Source organism: Heptranchias perlo, chromosome 12, assembly GCF_035084215.1.
Source record: "Heptranchias perlo isolate sHepPer1 chromosome 12, sHepPer1.hap1, whole genome shotgun sequence".
Lineage (NCBI taxonomy): Eukaryota > Metazoa > Chordata > Chondrichthyes > Hexanchiformes > Hexanchidae > Heptranchias > Heptranchias perlo.
In genome coordinates, this window is record NC_090336.1 from 60,258,304 (window position 1) to 60,283,441 (window position 25,138).

Consider the following 25,138-nt stretch of genomic DNA (forward strand, 5'->3'; position numbering starts at 1 on the left):
CGGCTGAGGCTCTCTGCCAGGAGCATGATAGCAGAAATTACCCTTATGCTTTTTACTCACTGACTTGTCGTGTGCAAATTTTGTGGGCCTGGATGTTTGGAAAGGACTATTATGCTATTTTTATTGCTATTGCTTCATTGGTGGAGAAATCAAATCCTAAATCAGGATACCAAGATCTGTTAGCGATATATATGTTAATGAATGGGAACGTTGACAGAAAACTTTTTAAGTGAGCAACAAGACTCCACGATGTTCCTCTTAACAGCCCATAAAGACAAGCTTGGGCACACCTACCATTATACAATGACATAATTCTAAAGATTAGAATCGATGGGGGGAGTTTTGACTTTGGGTGACAGTGTAAAACAGGCGATATCAATTCAGCCGCCCGTTATACATCTCTCGCGATTTTCAGTTTTGGGAGAGGTGTATAACAGGCAGCTGAAGCGATATGGCACATATTAAACTATCGCATAAAGTCAAAATGACCCCCAATGTGCTTTAGCTGACCAACTCATTATAAATACAGAATAATTGTTTTTTCATGTAAGCCCCATTTTTACCACCATTAAATCTCCATTATTGTAATTCCCCCCTTTAGCTAGGAAGGACGGGTGGGCTGGTTCAATGCAAGAACATCAGAAAGATTGACTGTCTCAATCAGGGACCATGGGGTAATTTTAACCCCCAAGAATGGGTGGGTTGAGGGCAGGTGGAAGATTAAAATAATAGCTTTTTGGAGCGGGACTGCATCCCGGTTCCAATTCGCCCACTTCCGGGTTTGACCCAGGCGTGTTTGGATGCGTGCGCACATCCGACACCTGGGCGCCCGCCCTCGCTTAAAGCCAGCGGGCAATGTACCTCATTGAAATAGCTGAGGTATTTAATTTTTTGTGTATTATAAAAGTAAAATGAATTTAACATAAGAACATAAGAAATAGGAGCAGGAGTAGGCCAATCGGCCCCTCGAGCCTGCTCCGCCATTATATAAGATCATGGCTGATCTGATCCTAACCTCAAATCTAAATTCATGTCCAATTTCCTGCCCGCTCCCCGTAACCCCTAATTCCCTTTACTTCTAGGAAACTGTCTATTTCTGTTTTAAATGTATTCAATGATGAAGCTTCCACAGCTTCCTGGGGCAGCAAATTCCACAGACCTACTACCCTCTGAGTGAAGAAGTTTCTCCTCATCTCAGTTTTGAAAGAGCAGCCCCTTATTCTAACATTATGCCCCCAGTTATAGTTTCACCCATCCTTGGGAACATCCTTACCGCATCCACCCGATCAAGCCCCTTCACAATCTTATATGTTTCAATAAAATCGCCTCTCATTCTTCTGAACTCCAATGAGTAGAGTCCCAATCTACTCAACCTCTCCTCATATGTCCGCCCCCTCATCCCCGGGATTAACCTTACCTGTTCGGGTTTCCCATCGCTTCCGATTCACGTCAGGTGAAAGCAAGTGGGGAGTCCTGCAGGGATCTGTCTTGGGGCCTCAATTATTCACAATATTTATTAACGACTTAGATGAAGACTTAGAAAGTCTCATATCTAAGTTTGCCGATGACACAAAGATTGGTGGCATTGTAAGCAGTGTAGATGAAAACATAAAATTACAAAGCGATATTGATAGATTAGGTGAATGGGCAAAACTGTGGCAAATGGAATTCAATGTAGACAAATGTGAGGTCATCCACTTTGGATCAAAAAAGGATAGAACAGGGTACTTTCTAAATGGTAAAAAGTTAAAAACAGTGGGTGTCCAAAGGGATTTAGGGGTTCAGGCACATAGATCATTGAAGTGTCATGAACAGGTGCAGAAAATAATCAAGAAGGCAAATGGAATGCTGGCCTTTATATCTAGAGGGCTAGAGTACAAGGGGGCAGTAGTTATGCTGCAGCTATACAAAAGCCTGGTTGGACCGCACCTGGAGTACTGTGAGCAGTTCTGGGCACCGCACCTTCGGAAGGACATATTGGCTTTGGAGGGAGTGCAGCGTAGGTTTACTAGAGTGATACCCGGACTTCAAGGGTTAAGTTACGAGGAGAGATTACACAAATTGGGGTTATATTCTCTGGAGTTTAGAAGGTGAAGGGGTGATCTGATCGAAGTTTATAAGATATTAAGGGGAACAGATAGGGGGATAGAGAGAAACTATTTCCGCTGGTTGGGGATTCTAGGAGTAGGGGGCACAGTCTAAAAATTAGAGCCCGACCTTTCAGAAGTGAGATTAGAAAACATTTCTACACACAAAGGGTTGTAGAAGTTTGGAACTCTCTTCCGCAAACGGCAATTGATACTAGCTCAATTGCTAATTTTAAATCTGAGATAGATAGCTTTTTGGCAACCAAAGGTATTAAGGGATATGGGCCAAAGGCAGGTACACGGAGTTATGATCTTATCAAATGGCGGAGCAGGCTCGAGGGGCTGTATGGCCAACTCCTGTTCCTATATTCCGATTCACGCCAGGTGAAAACAGGTGGGAAGGGCCAGATCCATGAGGTGAGTGCCTTTATTGCACTGCTTATGGGCCCGGAGAAGCAGGAGTGCTTCATCCAGGTCCAACAAGTTCACCTGGCGCGACATGATCCCGCAATCGGCCAACACCCCCCTGCCGCCCGCCCCCCCCCCCCCGCCGATGGTGGACCCCCCCCCGATCTTCAAGGCCCACCCGATGTCGTCCACATCCCCCCACCTCCCCCCGCAACCTCCGATTTGTTCCAGGACCCACGATCTCTTTCTCCCACCCGTCCCCCTCTCTGATTCACAGCTCCTTTCCCTTCTGACAGACAGCCTGCCTGTCAATCTGGCTGCCTGGCGCGTGGGAAACCCAGAATCTCAAATACTCACCTTCAATTGAGCTGTGATCGCAGATTGCGACGCACTCAATTCGCTTTCGGGTTCCCCTTGCAAATACCTGGGGATCGGCTGGGTTTCCGGCTCCCAGCTTAAATCATGCCCCATCACAGATATCATGGACTGTCAGTAATGAGCCAACAGGAGATGTGTAAGTAAATTCTTGTCTTCAGCCCTCCCATCGCAGAGTTTGGCATGCCAGGGGGGCACAATGTAGCATGCCCCCTCATCTCCTCCCCAATGACTCTCCAACCAGTATAGAAAGCTAGAAATGAGAATTTGCCCAGTGGTTTTCAGTTTGAATGGTTTCTTCTCATCAGCCTGGTGTTCAACATAGGACTCTGTCCTGTTGCTTGATTCAAGTTAGCAAAGTTTGCCCATTGAGATAGCTGGAATTCAAATAATAGTCGAGGCTGAAATTTGACCTTGGTTGACTCTGCAGATATAGATTCGGGACTGTCCTCTTTCCAAGATTTTTTATTTCCACAGTTTGTTGAAATTGGTACACAGTTAACAGATTGGGCTGACGTTGATTGCAAGGCCTATAATTGTAACTGTTGAAGTCATATCAGGGTACTTCAAATTCTGAGCGAATTAAGTGTTTGGATCACGAGTCAACCCTGGCTCAGTGGGTAGCACTCTTGTCTCTGAATCAGAAGGTTTTGGGGGGACTTGAGCACAAAAGTCTAGGCTGACACTCCAATGCAGTACTGAGGGAGTGCTGCACTGTCGGAGGTGCCGTCTTTTGGATGAGACCCCCGTCTGCCCTCTCAGGTGAACGTAAAAGATCCCATTGCACTATTCAAAGAAGAGCAGGGGAGTTATCCCCCGTGTCCTGGGCCAATATATATCCCTCAATCAACATGATTAAAACAGATTATCTGGTCATTATCACATTGCTGTTTGTGGGACCTTGCTGTGTGCGAATTGGTTGACGCGTTTGCTACATTACAACAGTGACTACACTTCGAAAGCACTACCATTGGCTGTACAGCGTTTTGGGATATCCTGAGGTTGTGAAAGGCGCGATAAAAATTCAAGTTCTTTCTTTGATCTTTTTCCTGGAATCGAGATCTGTTTGAAATCTATTGCCCGCAGATGGCACAGCAATTAGGGCAGCACAATGGCACACTGTGTTGGTTGTGGCTGTGTGCTTGCAATTCCCCACATGGTCAGGTTTTGAGCAGGTTCAAAGCAGAGGCCAGGCACTGCTGTACCAGAGGGGAGGAGAAGCTGGCCAACAAGCCACAGTCAGGCTGCAACGGTGCAGTTCCTCACACCCGGCCTAACGGCAGCAGTGGTTGGCGCCTGAGAGCAGGCTGCCTATCTACTCTCTCGGACAGGGAGTGACCCTCTAGTGCAAAGGATCAGCAAGAGGGGCAATAAAAACACGTTTTATGTGAGGTATAATTTTTCACTTTAAATAGTTTTTAGTTTGAAGGCCAAAACAGTTCCACATTACAAAAATGTACCAACACACTCTTGCACCAATGCTATTAAATTCAAGCAGTAAACCAGCAGAGGTGCTCCTTCAAACATCAAAGGGCATCCTCGGGACTGGAAGGTCCCACCCCCACTTCCTCAGCGAGGGGACCTAAATAAAAACATACTTGGTTTGAAGATTCAAAACAGGGATCAGGAATTAAGCTGTACCAGCAGTGATTTCAAGCCTGGTGACCACTGAAAAATATCGGGCACACATTATGAGTTGTATTAATATTAATTCATATTAATTTTTATACCCTCTAGCTCCCTGGGAGCAGCACAAAACTTCTACACTGCTGTTAACGGGAGAAGTTGAGATTGAAATAAGGCACTGTGCACTTTCTGAGGGGGATAGGGGTTAGCCCAGTGGTCTGACATAATCCTGAAATGCATTCTAGAGATCCTTTGGTAGGGTTGCCAACCCTCCAGGATAGTGCTGGAGTCTCCAGGAATTGAACAATAATCTCCAGGACACTGCTGCAAGCAACACCCAGGAGAAAAATCATAGGGGCATTAAAAATAGTGGTTTTTTTCATTTTCTTTGAACACTTCTGTTTATTAGTTATAAAAATACTGGAGATGGGAAAGAAAGGCTGTTTGACTGACAGTCAAGAATCATCCAACCAGGTAATAAAGAGTCTATTCGCTTTCCGATTGGTGGGGGAAGGCGGGGCACCGCGCGGATGGACGTGTCGGGCGACCAATGGTGGGGGGAGTGGGGCAGTTGGAGGCATGAGGTTATGTGATGAAACCTCCATCAATACATTCAACCAGAATTGGTAACACTGTGTAACACAGTGAGCTTCGGACTTTTCCAAGTACAGATTTCATTTTTACAATCATTTTCGTGCTTGGAAAGTCAAAGCATTAAGATAGTGACTGACCAGGTGAGTTACAATATTAAGCAGTGTTAAAGTGACACCCATAAGATTAAGCACAAACCAAGGCTTTTAATGTGGTTTCTATATCGAACAAATAATGGTAATGGAGGTTTGCTTTCATTACTCTGAACATAATTTGCAAAGAGAACCTCCTTGAATACAATTCGTGCTGACATTTAGAATTTTATCACCGATTTAAAATTTGACTCGAGATGCAAAGTCTGCTGTTTTTTTGTAAGCGAGGGTGTTTTTACAGGTTTTTACTGCAATTAAGATTGAGTTAGATTTGACCAGTTAAATGCCACCAGTCCATCAAGTCCATTAAAAAGAAGTACATTAGCTTTCATGTTAATGCAGCTTGTATCACGTGCATGACTGAACAGTTGCATCGTGCTTCAATCTTTTTACCCTTTCTGGTTCCTCTTGAGTCAATCGGTGCCTTTAAAACCAAACATTTTTAAACGATAGAGTGGGGGTGAAATCAGCGCAGAACGGGCACTAGCGAATCAGCAGCCTGTTATACACCGCGCCCGATTTGCATCTTATTTGCTGCCGATTCGCTATCGACCGTTTCACGTTTTCGCCAAAGACCGATTTACCCCCAGAATCTACCATTGAAGCTAATGTCACAAGGAAGATAGGAACAGGAGTAGGCCATTCAGCTCTTCGGGCCTGCTCTGCCATTCAATTAGATCATGGCTGATCTGTACCTTAACTCCATCTACCCACCTTGGTTCCATAACCCTTAATACCCTTGCCTAACAAAAACCTATCCATCTCAGTTTTTTAAATTTTCAATTGGCCCCCAGCCTCAACAGCTTTTTGGGGGAGAGAGTTCCAGATTTCCACTATCCTAAAAGACTGTCTCTGCTATTTTAATGCTAACCTGCTTATGTTAAATGTAACCTTGAAATAGTGGAGAAAATGAATTTGGTACGATTGCGTTCAGCATTTCTACAACAGTAGGTTCTATCCCAGAGTTTCTGTATCATTCCCCCGTCTTTGTAAAATCTAGCTTTGAATTCTTGAAACATGTTGGGCAACTGGCCATTTTGGTATTTATAACTACTAAAAAATGATAATAATTATAACATCTCAAATTTGGAAAATCCTGGCTTGAAACATTTGAAATGCACTTGTCAAAAAAAACAAATAGCAAAAGGGGCTGGAGAAGGAGCTCAGAGACAGTGGAGAAGCTTAAAATAGTACAACATTGCCACCTTGTGGTGAACCTTCCCTGATGACTCCCAAGTAAAGTGTCTGCCCACAACTGAAATGAGCTTTGTGTTGTACGGTGGGGCAGACTTCTCAACTGAATGTTAACTGTTGCTCAGTTTGTCACTTCCATTTTACTTATTCTGTACAAGAGTATTCTCAAACAAAAGAGATACCCGGGGACATTTTGTGAGGTTCCATCTGCATTGTGGAGTCTTGCTTGTTGGGGGAAGCACGGGTTGTATAAAAAGGCACACAGGTCAGCACGGCCTATCCTTGCCCGCTGCGTTTCACGGCAAATGAAATGTATTTTTTTATGGAGGCTGCACTGCCGACTAGCACGAATCTCATCAAACCTCTGATTCCTTGGTGAACGAGTCTCACGCTGGATTTAGCACCCACTTTTGCACCCACTCCTCAGCCATAGCTCAGCTCACCCATATGGTGACCTGGCCTGCAGGATTTGATTTTTTTAAAGGCGGATCGCACTTCTCAGTATCGGTTGGAAACATAGCATTATTTCTGCTTATTGTGTTGCTTTCTCTGCATTTCCATCGGTGCATCACTTTTTGGATGCTGCTCTTGCCTAATTTAGGAACATAGGAACAGTACTAGACCATTCAGTCTCTCGAGCCTGTTTGCCATTTAATTAGATCATGGCTGATCTGTATCTTAACTCCATCTAACCGCCTTGGTTCCATAACCCTTAATGCCCTTGCCTAACAAAAATCTATCAATCTCAGTTTTGAAATTTTCAATTGACCCCCAGCCTCAACAGTTTTTTGGGGGAAAGCATTCCAGATTTCCACTCTCCTTTGTGTGAAGAACCTCCTTCTGATATCACCTTGCTCTAATTTTAAGGTAATACCCCCTTGTTCTGGACTCCCCCACCAGAGGAAATAGTTTCTCCCGCCCTACCCTATCAAATCCTTTAATCATCTTAAACTCTTCAATTAAATCACCTCTTATTCTTTTATATTCAAGGGAATACAAGCCTAGTCTATGTAACCTGTCCTCGTAATTTAATGCTTTTAGCCCCTGTATCATTCTGGTGAATCTGCGCTGCACCCCCTCAAAGGCCAATATATCCTTCCTGAGGTGCGCTGCCCAGAACTGAATGTAGTACTCCAGATGGGTTCTAACCATAGCTCTGTACAGCTGTAACATAACTTTCACCCCATGTATTCCAGCCCTCTTGAGATAAAGGCCAACATTCCATTAGCCTTTTAAATTATTTTTTGTACTTGCCAACTAGCTTTTAGTGATTTCTGTACTTGGACCCTAAATTTCTCTGCTCCTCCACAGTTCCTAGTTTCTCGTCATTTATAAAGTACTCTGATCTATCTTTCATAAGTCCAAAATGGATGACCTCACACTTTCTCATAGTGAACTCCATCTGCCACAGTTTTACCCACTCACTTAATCACTTTTCTTATATTAGTCTAGTAGTCAAGTACTAACTGGCTTATGGTGATCAAAATAGGCATAATGGGAATTCCTTTGAGAGCTCCAATAGCACGCTTAGATTTGGAGGAGGAAGAGCAGTTCTTGAGAGGACAAGAAACATATCTGTGACTTTCTCTTCCATGTTAGGTACACACCCATCCTTAACCCAGTATCTGCATTGAGTGGCCCACACAGTCCTTCCTGGGCATGTCCTCCCATCCTGCACTAAAGAATGCCATGCTATCTCTTGTAAGCTGACCTGCAGAGAATGTGTACCACAGGGACAGTTCCTATCACTATTGTGAAAGTCACTACTATGTTAAACTTTGGTAGGCCACTGGATCATTCCAAGCCACCACTGGCAACATTTAGTTCACTTTAAGAAGCAGTGAGGGGCTACAACACTCCATTATACTGTGCCTGAAAGTGATGCTGCGAGGGTAACGTTATATGACCCATTAAATGCATTGGGGCTCGCCCAACGTTATGTGATAGGCCTACTGCACTGGTGGAAATGGGATCTTACAACAAGATTGAATTACTGCAATTGATTCTGCTTAGCGCTGCTCTACTCATTGCTTTTGTGCTGCTGATTGCATGTCAGTATTTTTGCCCTGGCAGCTATAGTTTCTCCTTCATGGCCTAAACTCTGAATGCAACAATCAGACCAGGCAGAGGTGATCACCAAACCTAGTTCATGTGAGAGGCAAACGCATGCTCAGACAATGAAATGGAAAGCAGTGAGACTAACAGAAAGTTATCAAAGATTCTAAAAAGTGTGTGGCTGGAAAATAATAATGGGCCATCAAGTCCTTGAATGTGTGCACAGTATATCCCCAAAAGACATTAAAGGTCATCAACTTGCAGCAAGACACATTTGCAAACCTCCACCGTTTCAACAATAGAGAACCACAATTTTATTTGCTATTTCCGCACTTGGAGCTCGCCAGCATTATGTAAATAAGGCTCAGTTAAATTAGCAGACTGGCCCCTGATGATATCATTGAAGCCCGATATGCATATATAAAGAGGACTCCGCTGGCTTGGGGCAGGTGTCCGTGTCGCCTGCAATTTAAAATTGCAGTCATTCAGATCGGGGCGGGAAAGGAGTGGGTAATTTCCCTGCTCCATTTTAACTGTTCCCCCACCCGGTGGGAGTTAAAATTCCCCTCCCGGGTGGCGAAATAGATAGTGTTCCCTTCCCCAGAATCAACATCCCTCACTTTGATGAGCCACAAATTCACAGAAACACAATTAACAAAAAATGAAAGCAGACAAAATAATTTTGTAAACGGTCTAGCAATTCCATAGAATCGTAAAATCTTACAGCACAGAAGGAGGCCATCCGGCCCTTTGTGCCTGTACCGGCTCTTTAAAAGAGCTGTCCAATTTGGTCCCACACCCCAGATTTTTTCCCCATAACCCTGCAAATTAGCCCTTTAAAGTACACGTCCAATTGTCTTTTGAAAGTTCCTATGGAATCTGTTTCCATCACTCTTTCAGGTAGTGCGTTCCAGATCTTAACAACTCTCTATGTGAAAAAATTTCTCCTCTAGGTCTTTTGCCAATTATTCTAAATCTATGACCTCTGGTTACTGACCCACTTGCCTGAGGAAACAGTTTCTCCCCACTTGCTCTATCAAAATCCCTCATAATTTTGAATACCTCTGTTAGATCTCCCCTTAACTTCCTCTGTTCTTAGGAGAACAATCCCAGCTTCTCCAGTCTCTCCACATAACCGAAGTCCCTCATCCCTGGTATCATCCTGGTAAACCTCCTCTGTACCCTCTCCAAGACCTTGACATCCTCCCTAAAGTGTGGTGCCCAGAATTGTACACAATACTCCGGCTGAGGCCTAACCAGTGATTTATAAAGGTTTAGCATGACTTCCTTGTTTTTTTATTCAATGCCTCTATTTACAAAGCCAAGTATTCCATACGCTTTCTTAACCACCTTATCAACTTGCCCTGCCACCTTCAAAGATTTGTGAATATGCACCCACAGGTCCCTCTGCTCTTGCACCCCCCTCAAAAAAATACCATTTAGATTATACGGCCTCTCCATTTTGTTCCTCCCAAAGTGCATCACTTCACACTTATCCACATTAAATTGCATCTGTCATCTATCTGCCCATTTCACCAGTCTGTCTAAGTCCTCCTGAAGTCTGCTACTATCTCCTTCACTATTTACTACATTGGCAAGTTTTGTATCATCCGCAAACTTTGAAATTCCAGGTCATTTATATATAACAAGAAAAGCAATGGTCCTAATACTGACCCCTGGGGGACCCCACTGCGTAACTCTCTCCAGTCAGAAAAACATCCGTTCACCACTACTCTCTGCCTCCTATCCCTTAGCCAATTTAGCAGCAGCAAGCTCCCATTTCCAGCTCTCTCTTAGCTTTCAGAACCAAACAAGTCCCTTTGCAGTTTCAGATCCTGAGATCTGTTTATATAGCCAGGAGAGAGTTTCATGTTGTAGTGTTAAAATTTTTATGCTGATAAATATTGCAGTGTTTCCACATTTGGGAAAAAAAGTTTGATTTTGATTTTTGTTTCATTAAATAACATTATTGTTTCATTAGATGGGCCATCAAGCATGAAGGAACTGCAAAGCCTGGTCAATGGAAGCATTCGAAATTGCAGAATCCACTGTGGAACAAGCTAACCTACATGTGGCCCGTGTTGCCAGATGGTGAATTGAATGAGGTAATAGCACTTCACTGATGACTAGACAGTGTACAACATCTCTATAAATTTTTCATATCGTATAGAAACCCAACAATTGAAATTGTCCTGGTAAAGAATGCGTTAGTTCAAAAGTCTCAGAAATGTAGGGTAACACGTTCTTGCCTGGAGGGCTTCAATCATGGAGGCCATTTTCGTGATCTTGAATATTAAATGCAATGGAAGTTTCATGGAGGTGTAGTTGTAAGCAAAAAGTATTTATGTAAAGAGGAAAAAGACTTGAATTTATGTAGCACTTTATCACATCTCTCAGAAACATACCAAAGCTCTTCACATGCAGCAAGTTGTTACGCAGGCAAATGTGGCAATCATTTTGAATGCAGCAAGATCCCACAAACAGCAATGGGATGAATGAAGAGTTGATCTATTTTTGATGATGGTTGTTGAGGTAAGAAAGGTTGACCACGATATTGGAAAAAGTCCATGGTGTCCTTTGAATAGTGGCATAGGTTCTTTAATGTTCAATGTTCATCTCAACGATTAGGCAGACAGGGCCTTCGTTTAGTGTCTTGCCTTATCTTATCAGAAAATCTTAAGGAATTACAGTGCGGTAAAGATGCATTATCAGTATTTACTTTGCACGTCTATGTAATGTTGCTGGTGCTCATTACAATACCCAATGAATGTTGAAGCTTTCATGAAGTTTTAAAAATTCAGAGACATGGAGCAGATTATCCACTAATGGTTGCTGTACTGTTAGCTTTACTAATGTAATGGAGGGGATTGTACTACAAATGTTACTGAACCAGGCTAGAACCAGATTTAAGAGCCATTGGAAAAGGTTCAAAGAGGTGCATCAAGGTAATGTTGGGCGATAAATCAATCAGCAGTGGAGGCAGGCCAAGGGACCTCGGTGAGTTATTATTAAAAACAAGAAAGGTACGGGAGGCACAATCAAAGTTTTTAAATCATAAAAAGGATTAGTGAGATGAAAGAGAGAAGATCTTTGTGCAGAACACAGATAACTGACAAAAAGGCACATACGTTAAGGAAAGCTTAAGATGATTGTAACTTAAAGAGTAACTGATTCATACTTAAAAGTTATTAATTTATGGATAAGATGTCAAGGTACCATCTGATAAAGTGGATGTGGATTCAGCTGAGGATTCTCAAGTAAATCGATTCAATATGGAATGACAGGATAAGGGGTTTGGTTCTAATACATGATGGACATTCTGATGGTCTCTGTTGGTCTGGATTAATGGAGTGGCCTTTTCTCAATCCTTCCTGCTTAGATTGTTGTGAAACCACCTATTTAGACGGATTCACTAACAGTCATTTCTACAAATATATATTAATAGGAGAAAAGGCTGGCTAACCCTGAAATATCACAATTTCTAATGCAATAGCATCTCTCGAAATCCCCGAAAGAGCCTGAATGATCATTATCCTGTACAACACAGTCAAAAACATCTAACTGAACAGACATTCCTCACAAACTGCCTGAAACAATTAATTAGGATTAGTTTTAGGAGCTTTTGATATTGAAAGTATGTGAGTCTAGTAATTCCATTATATTTCACAACTAGGATCCAGTTTCTGATGTCTGTGAATATGTCACCTATTCACTGGCTTGACTCATGCAAACCACAGAAAATGTTGGCCTGATGATGGATTGTGACCAGACCGGGTCCAATGAAGCTTTAAGGAGCTTCCCGTTCCAATCTGGCTTCCCACTCAGATGAACTGGGAAGTGATGTAATGAGTTAATTGTACAACCGTTACAACACTACCACCGGCTGTGTTTGCAATTCTCGACTAGCTAAAAGCCAGTGAATGTTACTTTTACTGGTTCAGCCTCATCCAGGATGCAACACCTGCCTGACGTACTGATTCTGTGTGCTGGATCTTGCTGGAGTGGGGCATCTTGTGGCGTACGTTGTTAGTTAGACTTTTTCCTGCATCCGTCAGCTTGAAAAGTTTTTGCGCCGTAACTTGCTGGAAGTGTGAGCTGATAACAGGACCTTAGTGAGCGGCAGGACCACAGTCTATCTCTTTAAACAATGAGATTTACGGATTGAGAAAGAAACAGAGGAATGACAGAGAAGGAAATAGAGTGAATTAAAGTCAAATCAGGTACAGAAAGAGAAATAAAGAGAGGGTAAGAAAGATTGGATTCAGAGAGAGAGAGAAAGGAAAAGACAGAAAGGAAAAGTAAGAAAAAAAAATCAAATTTGAAATTTTTCAACTCTCTTAGAAAATGATTGAACACTTTAAATTGTTCCATTTCTGGGCCAGAAAGGTTGATGGGCATTGCATTAATAATTATCATGTCGTTAAAAAGGTAGTTACTCTATTAATTACCAGACATAAGTTTCTGTGGCGAGTTTAGTGAGCCAATTAATGTGCAAATCCAGCAAATTCTTAAAAATAATGGGGAGGCTAAGAGCAAGTTGCCATTTGTGCGAAGCAAACGGCAGAGTAGCATAAATCGACCAGCACGTTCGAGAGATTCGCACTCACGGTGTACCTCTTGATCCCCTGAACTTGCTCACCGATGTGCACATTAATAACGGTGTGCATTGTTAACTCGCTGTTATATTTACAGCAAGATCCGGTTCATGTATCCTGAGTCTTTAGTTCCTATAGCTGCCATGGGGTGCTACATCTAGAAGATCAATCAGGAACTGACCAAACCCATTGAACCAAGGCAAGGGAGATGGACAGAGTGGCAGATAGGTAGGCCATAGCCTTTGATATTGTGACCTGGTGCAAAGTTGTTGCTATTGTTGGCTACTGACAAACCTAAGAGTTTCATTGGCTTGCTGTTTTCATTAACCTTCAGAATCGTTCATCTCTTTAGTTAAGATAGACACTTTTAACTTGGTTTGTGAGATGAGTTTATTTTTTAACTTTATTCTTGTTAATGAATAAATTATCTTTGAGTCCTTTGTTGGGAATCTTAAAGGTAAACATCCTTCCTCTCAATGAAAGAGCTGTGATTGATGGGAATGTGAGTCCAAAAGATAGAGCTGCAACACGGTGGTGACGATTCTCCGGCCCACACTTCTGAATGTGGCTATTCGCTGCAACTGTGGAATCAGTGAATTTACACTTTCGTGTATGTCTTATAGGAATCATTTGACGATAAAAGACCAAAGTCCATCTAGTTCTACCGTTCTGGTAATCACGTGATGCAGTGATAATGCTGACTCATTATAGCCATCAATCTCTGTCAATTAGTCTAAAACAGACCCAGGCATAAAGCGATGTATTAAATGGGTATTTTATTTTGGGTGTGCAACTATTTAAAAACAACTACATTTTAAGTTGAACTCACTCAGAGTGGCTATTCACCTATGCTAAGGTGTGGGGCTGAAGCATAGATTTCCCATTGATCAAAATAAAATGGTAGTAGTCGCACCTCTGTCATCATGTTTATATTACCACCTACTTCATGATGCACCACAAGACTTCTCATTCTCTGCAGATGGAAGGGCGGGGGGGTGGAGGGAGGATGGAATATAATGGAGACTGTGTGCAGTAGACAAACAGCAGAATCCTGCCCATTGAGTGTGCTGGATATTGAGAAAAACATGAACGATGATTAACACACTATTAGGATTCAACCATGAAGTGTTTATATATAAAAGAGGTGTGATTTGTTACATTGAAACTAAATGTAGCTATATGGAGTTTGGGATTTCTTGATATATAAAGGGAACAAAGCAAGTTTTACAAGAAAACATAGTGCCACCCACTGGCTCTCATTGATATCATGTACAGCGAGGACTTGCAAGCTTTCCCACTTATGCCCTCACCATCCAGCAGTTCCCCCCCACCCCCCCATTCGTTTTAATAGGAACATAGGAACAGGAGTTGGCCATTCAGACCCTCAAGCCTGTTCCGTCATTCAATCAGATCATGGTTACTGGCCTTGGTTCCATATCCCTTAATACCCTTACCCAACAAAAATCTATCAATTTTAGTTTTGAAATTTTTTATTGACCCCCCAGCCTCAGCAGCTTTTGGAGGAGAGAGTTCCAGGTTTCCACTATGGGCAGGAAAACCACAAGTTGGCTAGCACAGAAGCAGAAAGTCCTGGCCAGTGCTTTTAATGCAAGGAGACACCCCAAGGCACTTTACAGTTAGGCATAAGGAAACAGGCAATGAGCCAGGAAGAAGGAAATTAGGACGGGTGGCCAAAAGCTTGATTGAAGAGATGAGTTTTGAGAAGGTTTCTAGTGGTGGAGAGAGAAGCAAAGAGCTCTAGGTAATATTAAACCCCTCACCAATCCCTACGCATTATCCTCCCAGTACAAGATTCTCTTTTTATCACGATCAAAGTATTAATTGCCTTTGCATTGCTGAAGCAAAACTCCAGGCAGTCAACAGTTTTGTTCTGATCGGAACAATTGTGCTGCTGTATGCTGTTTAGTAGGCAAGGGGTTTAATGCAGAATGGCCCAATTTACTATGTAACTGTGAACATTGATCTTTTTATTGCACAGGTTGAAAAGTTAAACCTTTCCACGTAGCCAAGGGCACTGACTGACAAACCTAATTCGGAATTAATGAATGATTATGATCTTGTGTCTCTTGCTGTCTCTCTGTGATGTTGTGCTAATGAAAAATATTACAAATCCTTCCTAAATAGTAAAAAAAAATTACATTTTAATTAGGATGCGGAATTAAAAAGGGTTTCTCTTACTGGATAAGTTTGGTCCCAGAACTTCTCAGATTCTTTATTCTGAAAGTAACCAGTGAATTTTCCATGCTATTGTTCCTGGTGCTTTATATAGGGACAGAGATTTTACACCATGTAACATCTAATTGTAGGTTCTGAGGTCAATTAGAGGTCAATTTCTCTTGAGATTCAAAGTCAATTGTAAATCTTTAACTCTTCCACAAGGTCAGAAGAACCTAGCATGACATGACTGGTTCTCTTGCTCCTTTCTTAAAAGGCTGTTTTACATCTGTATCATAGTATGACATACATGTGCCAGATACAAGACCATTCTATATACAGTGGGAAATCGCCTGTGGCATTGCTTATGATGAGTATGATGCTAAAGTGTGACATCTGAAGAATGATAGCTAAAGTGTGACAGGAAGTAAATGTGATGCTTACAGGAAGTTTGCATTATACACAAGACTTTTATATTTCATAAATATAACAGGTAGATACTAGACTATGTGAATAAGTGAATGCAGTCAAGAGAGACCCCAGGGTGTTGCTGATTTTATATTAGTTTTGAAGTAGATTAAATTGGATAACAATTAGGGAAAGTGGTGTTTTTCTGGCACTAGTGCAGAGTGAGTGGAAACATTGGGCAGTCCTATACAGTACTCTTTAGCCTTTGAGTTTCTGGGATAACTGTGATCCCCAGCCCATTTTGAAGCATTTAATTTCTTTCCTTCTCCTCTTTGTTCTGCCAAAACCATTCCCTTGCCAAGAGGACAGTAGGGGACTATTCCCTGGGTTCTGCCAACATGATTCGACAAATAGCCATATCTGTGATTTCCTGTCCTTCACTGTGGGGGAAAAAGTGTCTTTCTTCCACTCTTTCAGCAAACTCAATCTTGTCAGGAACTGCAGACCAAGATGATGTGCCCTGCCACCTGGTGCTGTAGTTTACTGTGAATCCAATGTGCGGTGTCATCGTGCCGTTGCAGCATTCTCAATTTCAGCCCAGCAAAATAAATTCACCTCAGTGAAGCTCTCATTCTTCCCCTCCACCAACCTGTTCAATCACTGCTGATAGCAAGTATCATTACTAACATGATGTAGATAGAATATAGTTTCATTCTAGATAAAAGTTTTCATTGAGAAAGATTAGTAAAATGAATGAAAGGTGGTACTAATGAAAGAATGCTCGGTTGATCTTAAGTGGGTTGAATTTATGTGATTATCTATCATATATTAAAAGTCTACTGTATGATCCGCACTTCCTGTCCACATAACTTTACTTCATGAGCCATGATTTTTGAGTCATGCTTTTTATGGCAACATATATCAACATTTTATAATGGAAAAATGCTATGTCAACATTTTCCTGTCACACTGTAATTGCAGGCTTCTGGCCAGTAGGTGATGATGTGGCACAAAGCTATAGTTGTAGCCCTAGTTACTGGGAGTGATGTGGCATTAAATTTCTTTTATTTGCCTTTCACATCACTGTAGGTGACACAATGACATCCACCATAGGGAGATCCTTTGTCTGGATTACAGGTGCAACAAAGCAGCGTATCCTCTGACCCACCATGACCTACGGGAGATCTGTTAGGATTGTATCAAATGTCTTGCATGTAACATGCACGTCCTATAAGCATCACACTTACTTTGAGCCTCACCTTAGCCATCACACTTCAGATATCACACTTTAGTGTGCCTTCTGACTCACCGTGAGCAATACCATGGGAGATCTGCTACTTCTATACAAAAGGGACTTGCAACCAGTCATGCTACAGATATCACACTTCAGAGCGCCACACTTTGTTACAACAACAACTTGCAATTATATAGCGCCTGTAACATCCCAAGATGCTTCACAGGAGCGTTATCAAACAAAATTTGACACCGAGCCACATAAGGAGATATTAGGACAGGTGCCCAAAAGCTTGGTCAAAGATGTAGTTTTTAAGGAGCATCTTAAAGGAGGAGAGAGAGGTAAAGAGGCAGAGAGGCTTAGGGCTAGGCAGCTGAACACATGCTGAGCAGATGCAAAACAATCTTTACAAAAAAAAGTAAGGAAGCCAATCACTGACTTCAAGTCTAACATTTATAAGTAGTAAGAATTCCCCTCTGATTGACCTCATGAGTTTACAAGCAGCTAGAATTATCTGGATTTATCTATTTAGACCATTTCCTTACAGTGTGGTGGGGGGGGGGTAGCTGAGTGGTGGCCTTAAAGGGACAGGCCAGAACAGCAGCTCAACATCACAACTATGACGTAGACCCAGCCTGCCTATGAAAACGGCACAGGAGATTTGCTTGTGTTTTCGAAAAGAACATTGCAGTACATTTGCAGCGAAATTAACATTGTGCGTAAAAAAAATATTACTTTTATCTTTAAAACTAGGAATTTGATTGGCCAATTGAAGGGTCCCTTCTCCCCAATGCTCCGCCACTGAAAAAGCCAGCTCAGAAAAGACAAGATGGATACACACCTGTGAGAATAAAGATTCTGAAGAATGGGGAGCGAGACAAGTCCAGGATATTAACTGTTACAGGACCGGATATCACAAACATGCTCAAGAAAACGTAAGGCCGCAGACCGCAAAATCTGCCCCCGCCCAAAGTGATACTTACCCTCTATAGCTCTAGAATATAAATGTTTTGTTTGGCCAGATATCTGTGAGAGGGGCCAAACCATTAAACTTAAATGCAAGCATCTTGTGTGTTTTTTTTTTAGAAAACAGAGAGCACAGGTCAAGGGTAGCTACTCAGACTGGCAAAAGGTGGGACGTGGTGTTTCACAAGGATTGGTGCTGAGACCACTGTTGTTCACCATTTACATAAATGATTTGGACTTGGTAATTGGAAGTACAATTTCAAAATTTTCAGATGACACTACATTGGGGGGGGGGTATAGTTAATACTGAGGAGGACTGTGACAAAATACAAGAAGATAGAGATAAACTTGCAGTATGGGCGTGTAATTAGCAAATGAATTTCAATATAGATAAGTGTGAGGTGGTGCATTTTGGTAGGAAGAATAAGGAGGCCACATACTCCTTCGGAAAATAAGAGTCTAAATGGGATAGAGGAGCAAAGGGATCTAGGGGTACAAATCACTGGAGTAGTTGAGGTGAATAGCATAGATGCATTTAAGGGAAAGCTTAATAAACACATGAGGGAGAAAGGAATAGAGGGTTATGTTGATAGGGTTAGTTGAAGAGGGGTGGGAGGAGGCTCGTGTGGAGCAGAAACACCGCCATGGACTAGTTGGGCCGAAAGGCCTGTTTCTGTGCGGTACATTCTATGTAATTAAAATACCCTTTTCACTCCAGTCACGGTTACTGAATAACAATGTGAAGGGTGGAGGCTGTTCCTCTTGAGGGTTTACCACAAACAGTGTGCATGCTGAAGTTCTTCTGAAGATCTCACCTCTCCACTGTTAATGTTTGATCCATAGTCTCAGTAACATTAGGCTGCTGCATTGTAAGAACAAGGACTACACACATTGAAAGTGTCATTTTTGACAGTGTGCTTAGGACTTTTAACTTAACCCTGTTCTTGAACTCATTGAGCTGGAACTTGTTGGAAAAATAACGGCGTGTGAACGACGTACACCGTTATTAATGCGCAAATCGGTGAGCAAGTTTAGGGGATGAAGAGATAAGCCTTGAGTTGCAAATCTCCAGAACTTGCTGCTCAATTTACACCTCATAAATTTGAACGCCTCTATTAAATCTCCCCTTAACCGTCTCTGCTCTAAGGAGAACAATCCCAGCTTCTCGAGTCTCTCCACATAAACTGAAGTCTCTCGTCCCTGGTACTATTCTTAGTAAATCTCCTCTGCACCCTTACCCTTGACATCTTTTCTAAAGTCTGGTGCCCAGAATTGTATGCAATACTCCAGCTGAGGGCTAACCAGTGATTTATAAAGGTTTAGCATAACTTCCTTGCTTTTGTATACTCTATGCCTCTATTTATAAAGCCAAGGATCTTGTATGCATTATTTAACAGACTTCTCAATTTGTCCTGGGTGCAATAAGTGCCCAGGAGGCTTGTTGGACCTCTTGGCCAGGTTTTAAACCAACCTTCAATTAATTCAAATATTGAGACAATGTAGACACTTCCACCCACATTATCTAAACATTTAAAATCCAACTAATGGGAGAGATGCTCTGCCATTGCCCATAGCCACACATCCCCCGAGCTCTCTCCTGGTCTGAGACTAGTCGCTCAGTGTAAATATAGCATGACAGTTAGAGTTCCTCATATAGTGTCCAAATTCAGATCTTAGAAAAGAAACAGTGTTACATTTTCAGACTTGCCTCATTTAAGTCAATTAGTATGTTCATTCCTAATTGTGGATTGTTTCTGATTTATTTTTCAGCAGCACACTTACTGATTGTCAGTTTCCTGCACAGACGTCTTATGCTCTGTGTCGTCTCACAGGGCATAAGGAAATGGTGAGACGGGACTTGTAATTTACAGCTGGTACAATGAACACATTCATTGTAGATACTGTGCGCGTTCCTGGCCAACATTACTGAACACTGTGCCACTGTGACAACTGACACAGCACTAGCTGTCCCACAGGGACTGCAGTGGTTCAAGAAGGCGGCTCACCACCACCTTCTCAGGGGAATTAGGGATGGGCACTCTAACATCAAACAGCCACGATTTTGCTTAGTGTCAGTCCTGAAGGAGATGGATTGATGCTGCGGCCAGACACCATGGCAACTCTCCAAGTACCTCATCCCAGTGCCCATTCTTCATTTGTTACCTTGATGGTGAGTTTTTGGTAACCAATGAGCACGGGGTGCACTGGAACCAAGACCAATCCTGCCCTTACTCGGCGCCTGTTCACATGCCTTTCCAATAGAGGTCACTTACAGGGTGGCGATCAAGAACAGGGACCCTGATCACCTTTGCCCCTCCCTAGCCCAGGGATCATAGGAACATAGGTGCAGGAGTAGGCCATTCAGCCCATTGAGCCTGTTCCGCCATTCAATTAGATCATGTATCTTAACTCCATTTACCCGCCTTGGTTCTGTTAATACCCTTGCCTAACAAAAATCTGTCTATCTCAGTTTTGACATTTTCAATTGACCCCCAGCCTTGACAGCTTTTTGGGGGAGAGAGTTCCAGATTTCCACTCCCCTTTGTGTGAAGAAGTGCTTCCTGACATCACTCCTGAACGGTCTAGCTCTAATTTTAAGATAATGTCTCCTTGTTCTGGACTCCCCCACCAGAGGAAGTAGTTTCTCTCTATCTACCCTATCAATTCCTTTAATAATCTTAAACACCTCAATTAAATCTTCTATATTCAAGGGAATACAAGCCTCGTCTATGCAACCTGTCCTCATAATTTAACCTTTTTAGTCCTGATATCATTTCTGGTGAGTCTGCGCTTCACCCCTCCAAGGCTAAAATATCCTTCCTGAGGTGTGGTGCCCAGAGCTGAATGCAGTACTCTAAATAGGGTCTAACCAGAGCTTTGTATAACTGTAACATAACTTCCAGGGGTAGTGGGAACAATTGTACTATCTCCTGCTGACAACCCAGCTGAGGTCAGATAACTCGGCATAAACTAGGCATTGAATCTGGCACCTCTGATGTCTGTATGGCTCTGTATTACACTGAGTGGTGCTCTTATCCAGCTAAATCAATAAGAGAGCTAAGAACATAAGAACATAAGAAATAGGAGCAGGAATAGGTCATACGGCCCCTCTGGCCTGCTCCGCCATTCAATCAGATCATGGCTGATCTTCGACCTCAACTCCACTTTCCTGCCCAATCCCCATATCCCTTGATTCCCCGAGAGTCCAAAAATCTAGCGATCTCAGCCTTGAATATACTCAATGACTCAGCATCCACAACCCTCTGGGGTAGAGAATTCCAAAGATTCATAACCCTCTGAGTGAAGAAATTCCTCCTCATCTCAGTCTTAAATGGCTGACCCCTTATCCTGTGACTATGCCCTCTAGTTCTAGACTCTCCAGCCAGAGGAAACAACCTCTCAGCACCTACCCTGCCAAGCCCCCTCAGAATCTTATATGTTTCAATGAGATCACCTCTCATTCTTCTAAACTCCAGTGGGTATAGGCCCATTCTACTCAATCTCTCCTCATAGAACAACCCTCTCATCCCAGGAATTAATCTAGTAAACCTTTGTTGCACCACCTCTAAGACAAGTATATCCTTCCTTAGATAAGGAGACCAAAACTGTACGCAGTACTCCAAAGCCTTGTACAATTGTAGTAAGACTTCCTTACTCTTGTACTCCAACCCCTTTGCAATAAAGGCGAACATGCATTGGGGAGCCAAACAATCTTTTAAACAGTGCACAAGTGCATGTAAATTGTGACAATAAAATGGGCATGAATATAGAAGGTATAACTGGAATCTATTCTAAAGGGCAGGTCAGAGGGATAACTGTTACCACAATAACTCAGTAAGAAACAACCAGCATGGATTAAGAAGGGGAAGATCCTACCACTTAACCCTCCTTGATATTTTTTGAAGATAAAGGAGAAAGTTGTTGACAAAGTTCCACATGAGAGACTTCTAATAAAACTATAAACCGCAGGAATCCAGGGTAGAACATAGGACTGGATAAGAATTAGGTTACAAAACAGAATGCTTGAGATACATAACATGAAGGATTCCTGCAGGAACCAGGTCCAACTACAGAGTGGTCAGATTGACTAACAACCTGAAAACAGGTGGAACAGTAGATACAGGGGATGCAGCAAAGGATTTTCAAAAGGGTTTGGATTGGTTAGCAATATGGGCGAACACGTGGCAAATTAATTTTATCATTCAAATATGCAGAATATTACTCAAAGGCCAAAAGTTGTGGAGCATCAGTAAACAATGCAGGCAGATGAATTAGCACATGATTCAGGAATGATCTCGGAGTGACAGCAGACACATACTTGCAATGTCCATTGTGGCTAAATACCAATAGAATGCTGGGACACGTAACCAGAACAGTAGAAGAGGCAGTAAATTGTGCCAAGGCTTTATAATGCACCGGTGAGTTTCAACACTGTGTTCAGTTCTGGACACCACGTCGCAAAAAAGATATCCATGTAATGGGAAAGGTACTGAGAAGAGCAACACAACAGATCCCAGTGGAAAGAGGATGAACTATGATGACAAATTAGAGAGTAAAAGAATGCAGCTAAGAGAGAATCTAACTGAAGTATGTTGAATATAATTGATATGGATAAGGTAAACCCAAAAGAATACTTCAAAGTAAGTTAAGGAAGTAGGAGCAGAAGACAGAAAAGGAACTTAGTGAAACGTAAATTCAGAGCAAATGCAAACTCAACATAAATTGTGACAATAAAATGGACATGAATATAGAAGGTATAAATGGAGTCTATTCTAAAAGGCAGGTCAGAAAAATGTTACATACTCAAAGAGCGATCAAACCTTTGGGGAATAATCTACTAGGAAAGGTACTGAAGGCAAGCACAACATTGCGGTTGTTTAAATACAAATAAATGCCATGATGGGAGAGTTGGTGTGGTCGAGGGATGTGCATCGATGAGTTGAAAGGCATTTTCTCATCTCCGACTTGACTTCTGTTCTTGCCCAATCTTACAGAATTTAGTACAGAGACAAGCAAATTAGAATAGCTTGATTCAGGGCAACTCTGAAATATAATATGTTGATCTATATAATATGTGACCTACGCATCAATTTTGTGATCTCTTGGTCCTCGATCTATTACCTGGGCCTCATCATATGACCCAGCAGCAGGTAAAGTGCTGCTGACTTCAGGGGGGCATTCGGGCACCAGGTAAGGGGGGGCCGGGGTGGGGATAGAGCAGAGGTGCATGAATTTATTTTTAAAACTTTATGGAGGCCTGCGAGCCCTGAGATTGCAGCCCACAAAGTCCAGGCAGCCCAGTGTGATTTACGCTTAAATATCTTACTTGTTGGTTTGTCCTGTTTGAATTTTGTGGGCCCAGAGGTTTGGAAAGGTATAAAGAAAGACTTACATTTATATGGCGCCTTTCACAACCTCAGGACGTCCCAAAGTGCTTTTACAGCCAATGAAGTACTTTTGAACTGTAGTCATCGTTGTAATGTAGGGAAACGGCTGTTCTTAGTGTTGTTGCCTCATTGGTGGATAAATCCTAATTGTGAACACAAAGAGCTTTTCGTATCAGCAGCATGACAAATATACGCAAATTAATATGCAGCTCATGAACTGCATGGTGTGAACCTAATCAGCTCAGGAATGTAAAAAGCATGGACTGTAGAGCACTGATCAATGGTAAACTCCCACTTCAGAACGATTGCAAGATTTGATAAAGAGAATTCAAAAGTCGCTTCAAGACAGTGCAAACAACACACTGAATAGCCTAGTGAAAACTATGAATAGATTTATATGAAATATTGATGTTTTAATAGCAAACCTCTTAGAAATGATGTGAAATCATTACAATCAGCGCTGCTCAGTTCAAGCAGAACCAGCACCTATCAGTACCTCAGGACGTCCTAAAGTGCTTTATAGCCAATGAAGTACATTTGAAGTGTAATCACTGTTGTAATAAGTGAGGAACTTAAAGTAATTAAGATCAGTAAAGAAAAAGTACTGGAGAAATTAATGGGACTAAAAGCTGACAAATCCCCTGGACCTGATGGCCTACATCCAAGAGTTTTAAAAGAGGTGGCTTCAGGGATAAGTTGGTGCATTAGTTTTGATCTTCCAGAATTCCCTAGATTCTAGAACGGTCCCCGTGGATTGGAAGGTAGTAAATGTAACTCCGCTATTCAAGAAAGGAGGGAGAGAAAACAGGGAACTATAGGCCAGTTAGCCTGACATCAGTAGCAGGGAAAATGTTAGAATCTATTATTAATGATGCAATAACAGGGCACTTAGAAAATCATAAATAATCATAAAATCATAGTATGATTAGGCAGAGTCAACACAATTTTATGAAAGGGAAATCGTGTTTGACAAAGCTATTCGAGTTTTTTGAGGTTGTAACCAGCAGGGTAGATAAAGGGGAACCAGTGGATGTACTAGAAAGAATCATAGAATCATAGAAAATTTATGGCATAGAAGGAGGCCATTCGGCCCATCGTGTCTGCGCCAGCGAAAAATGAGCCACCCTGCCTAATCCCACTTTCCAGCACTTGGTCCGTAGCCTTGTAGGTTACGGCACTTCAGGTGCACATCCAGGTACTTTTTAAATGAGTTGAGGGTTTCTGCCTCTACCACCCTTTCAGGCAGTGAGTTCCAGACCCTTACCACCCTTTGGGTGAAAATATTTTTCCTCTGCTCCCCTCTAATCCTTCTACCAATCGCTTTAAATCTATGCCCCCTGGTTATTGACCTCTCTGCTAAGGGAAGTAGGTCCTTCCTATCCACTCTATCTAGGCCCCTCATAATTTTGTACGCCTCAATTAAATCACCCCTCAGCCTCCTCCGTTCCAAAGAGAACAATCCCAGCCTATCCAATCTTTTCTCATAGCTAAAATTCTCCAGTCCTGGTAACAGCCTTGTAAATCTCCTCTGTACCCTCTCTAGTGCAATTACATCCTTCCTGTAACGTGGTGACCAGAACTGTACACAGTACTCAAGCTGTGGCCCACCCGGTGTTTTATACAATTCCAGCATAACATCCCCGCTTTTATATTTTATGCCTCGGCTAATAAAGGAAAGTATTCCATATGCCTTCTTAACCACCTTATCTACCTGTCCTGCTATCTTCAAGGATCTGTGGACATGTACTCCCTTGCCTTGTTTGCCCTTCCCAAATGCATTACCTCACACTCCTCCGGATTGAATTCCATTTGCCACTTTTCTGCCCATCTGACCAGTCCATTGATATCTTCCTGCAGTCTACAGCTTTCTTCCTCACTATCAACC

General features: G+C 42.3%; 1 protein-coding gene across 1 annotated transcript in view; it reads left to right on the plus strand.

The window, feature by feature from the left end:
• LOC137328070 (doublecortin domain-containing protein 1-like) overlaps positions 1–25,138 on the plus strand; it is a 485,645-nt gene that overhangs the window by 327,468 nt on the left and 133,039 nt on the right. The window contains exons 20-21 of the mRNA XM_067994210.1: positions 10,470–10,593; positions 17,654–17,835. Coding sequence (XP_067850311.1) covers positions 10,470–10,593; positions 17,654–17,835 — 306 coding nt within the window. The remainder of the gene's footprint in view (positions 1–10,469; positions 10,594–17,653; positions 17,836–25,138) is intronic.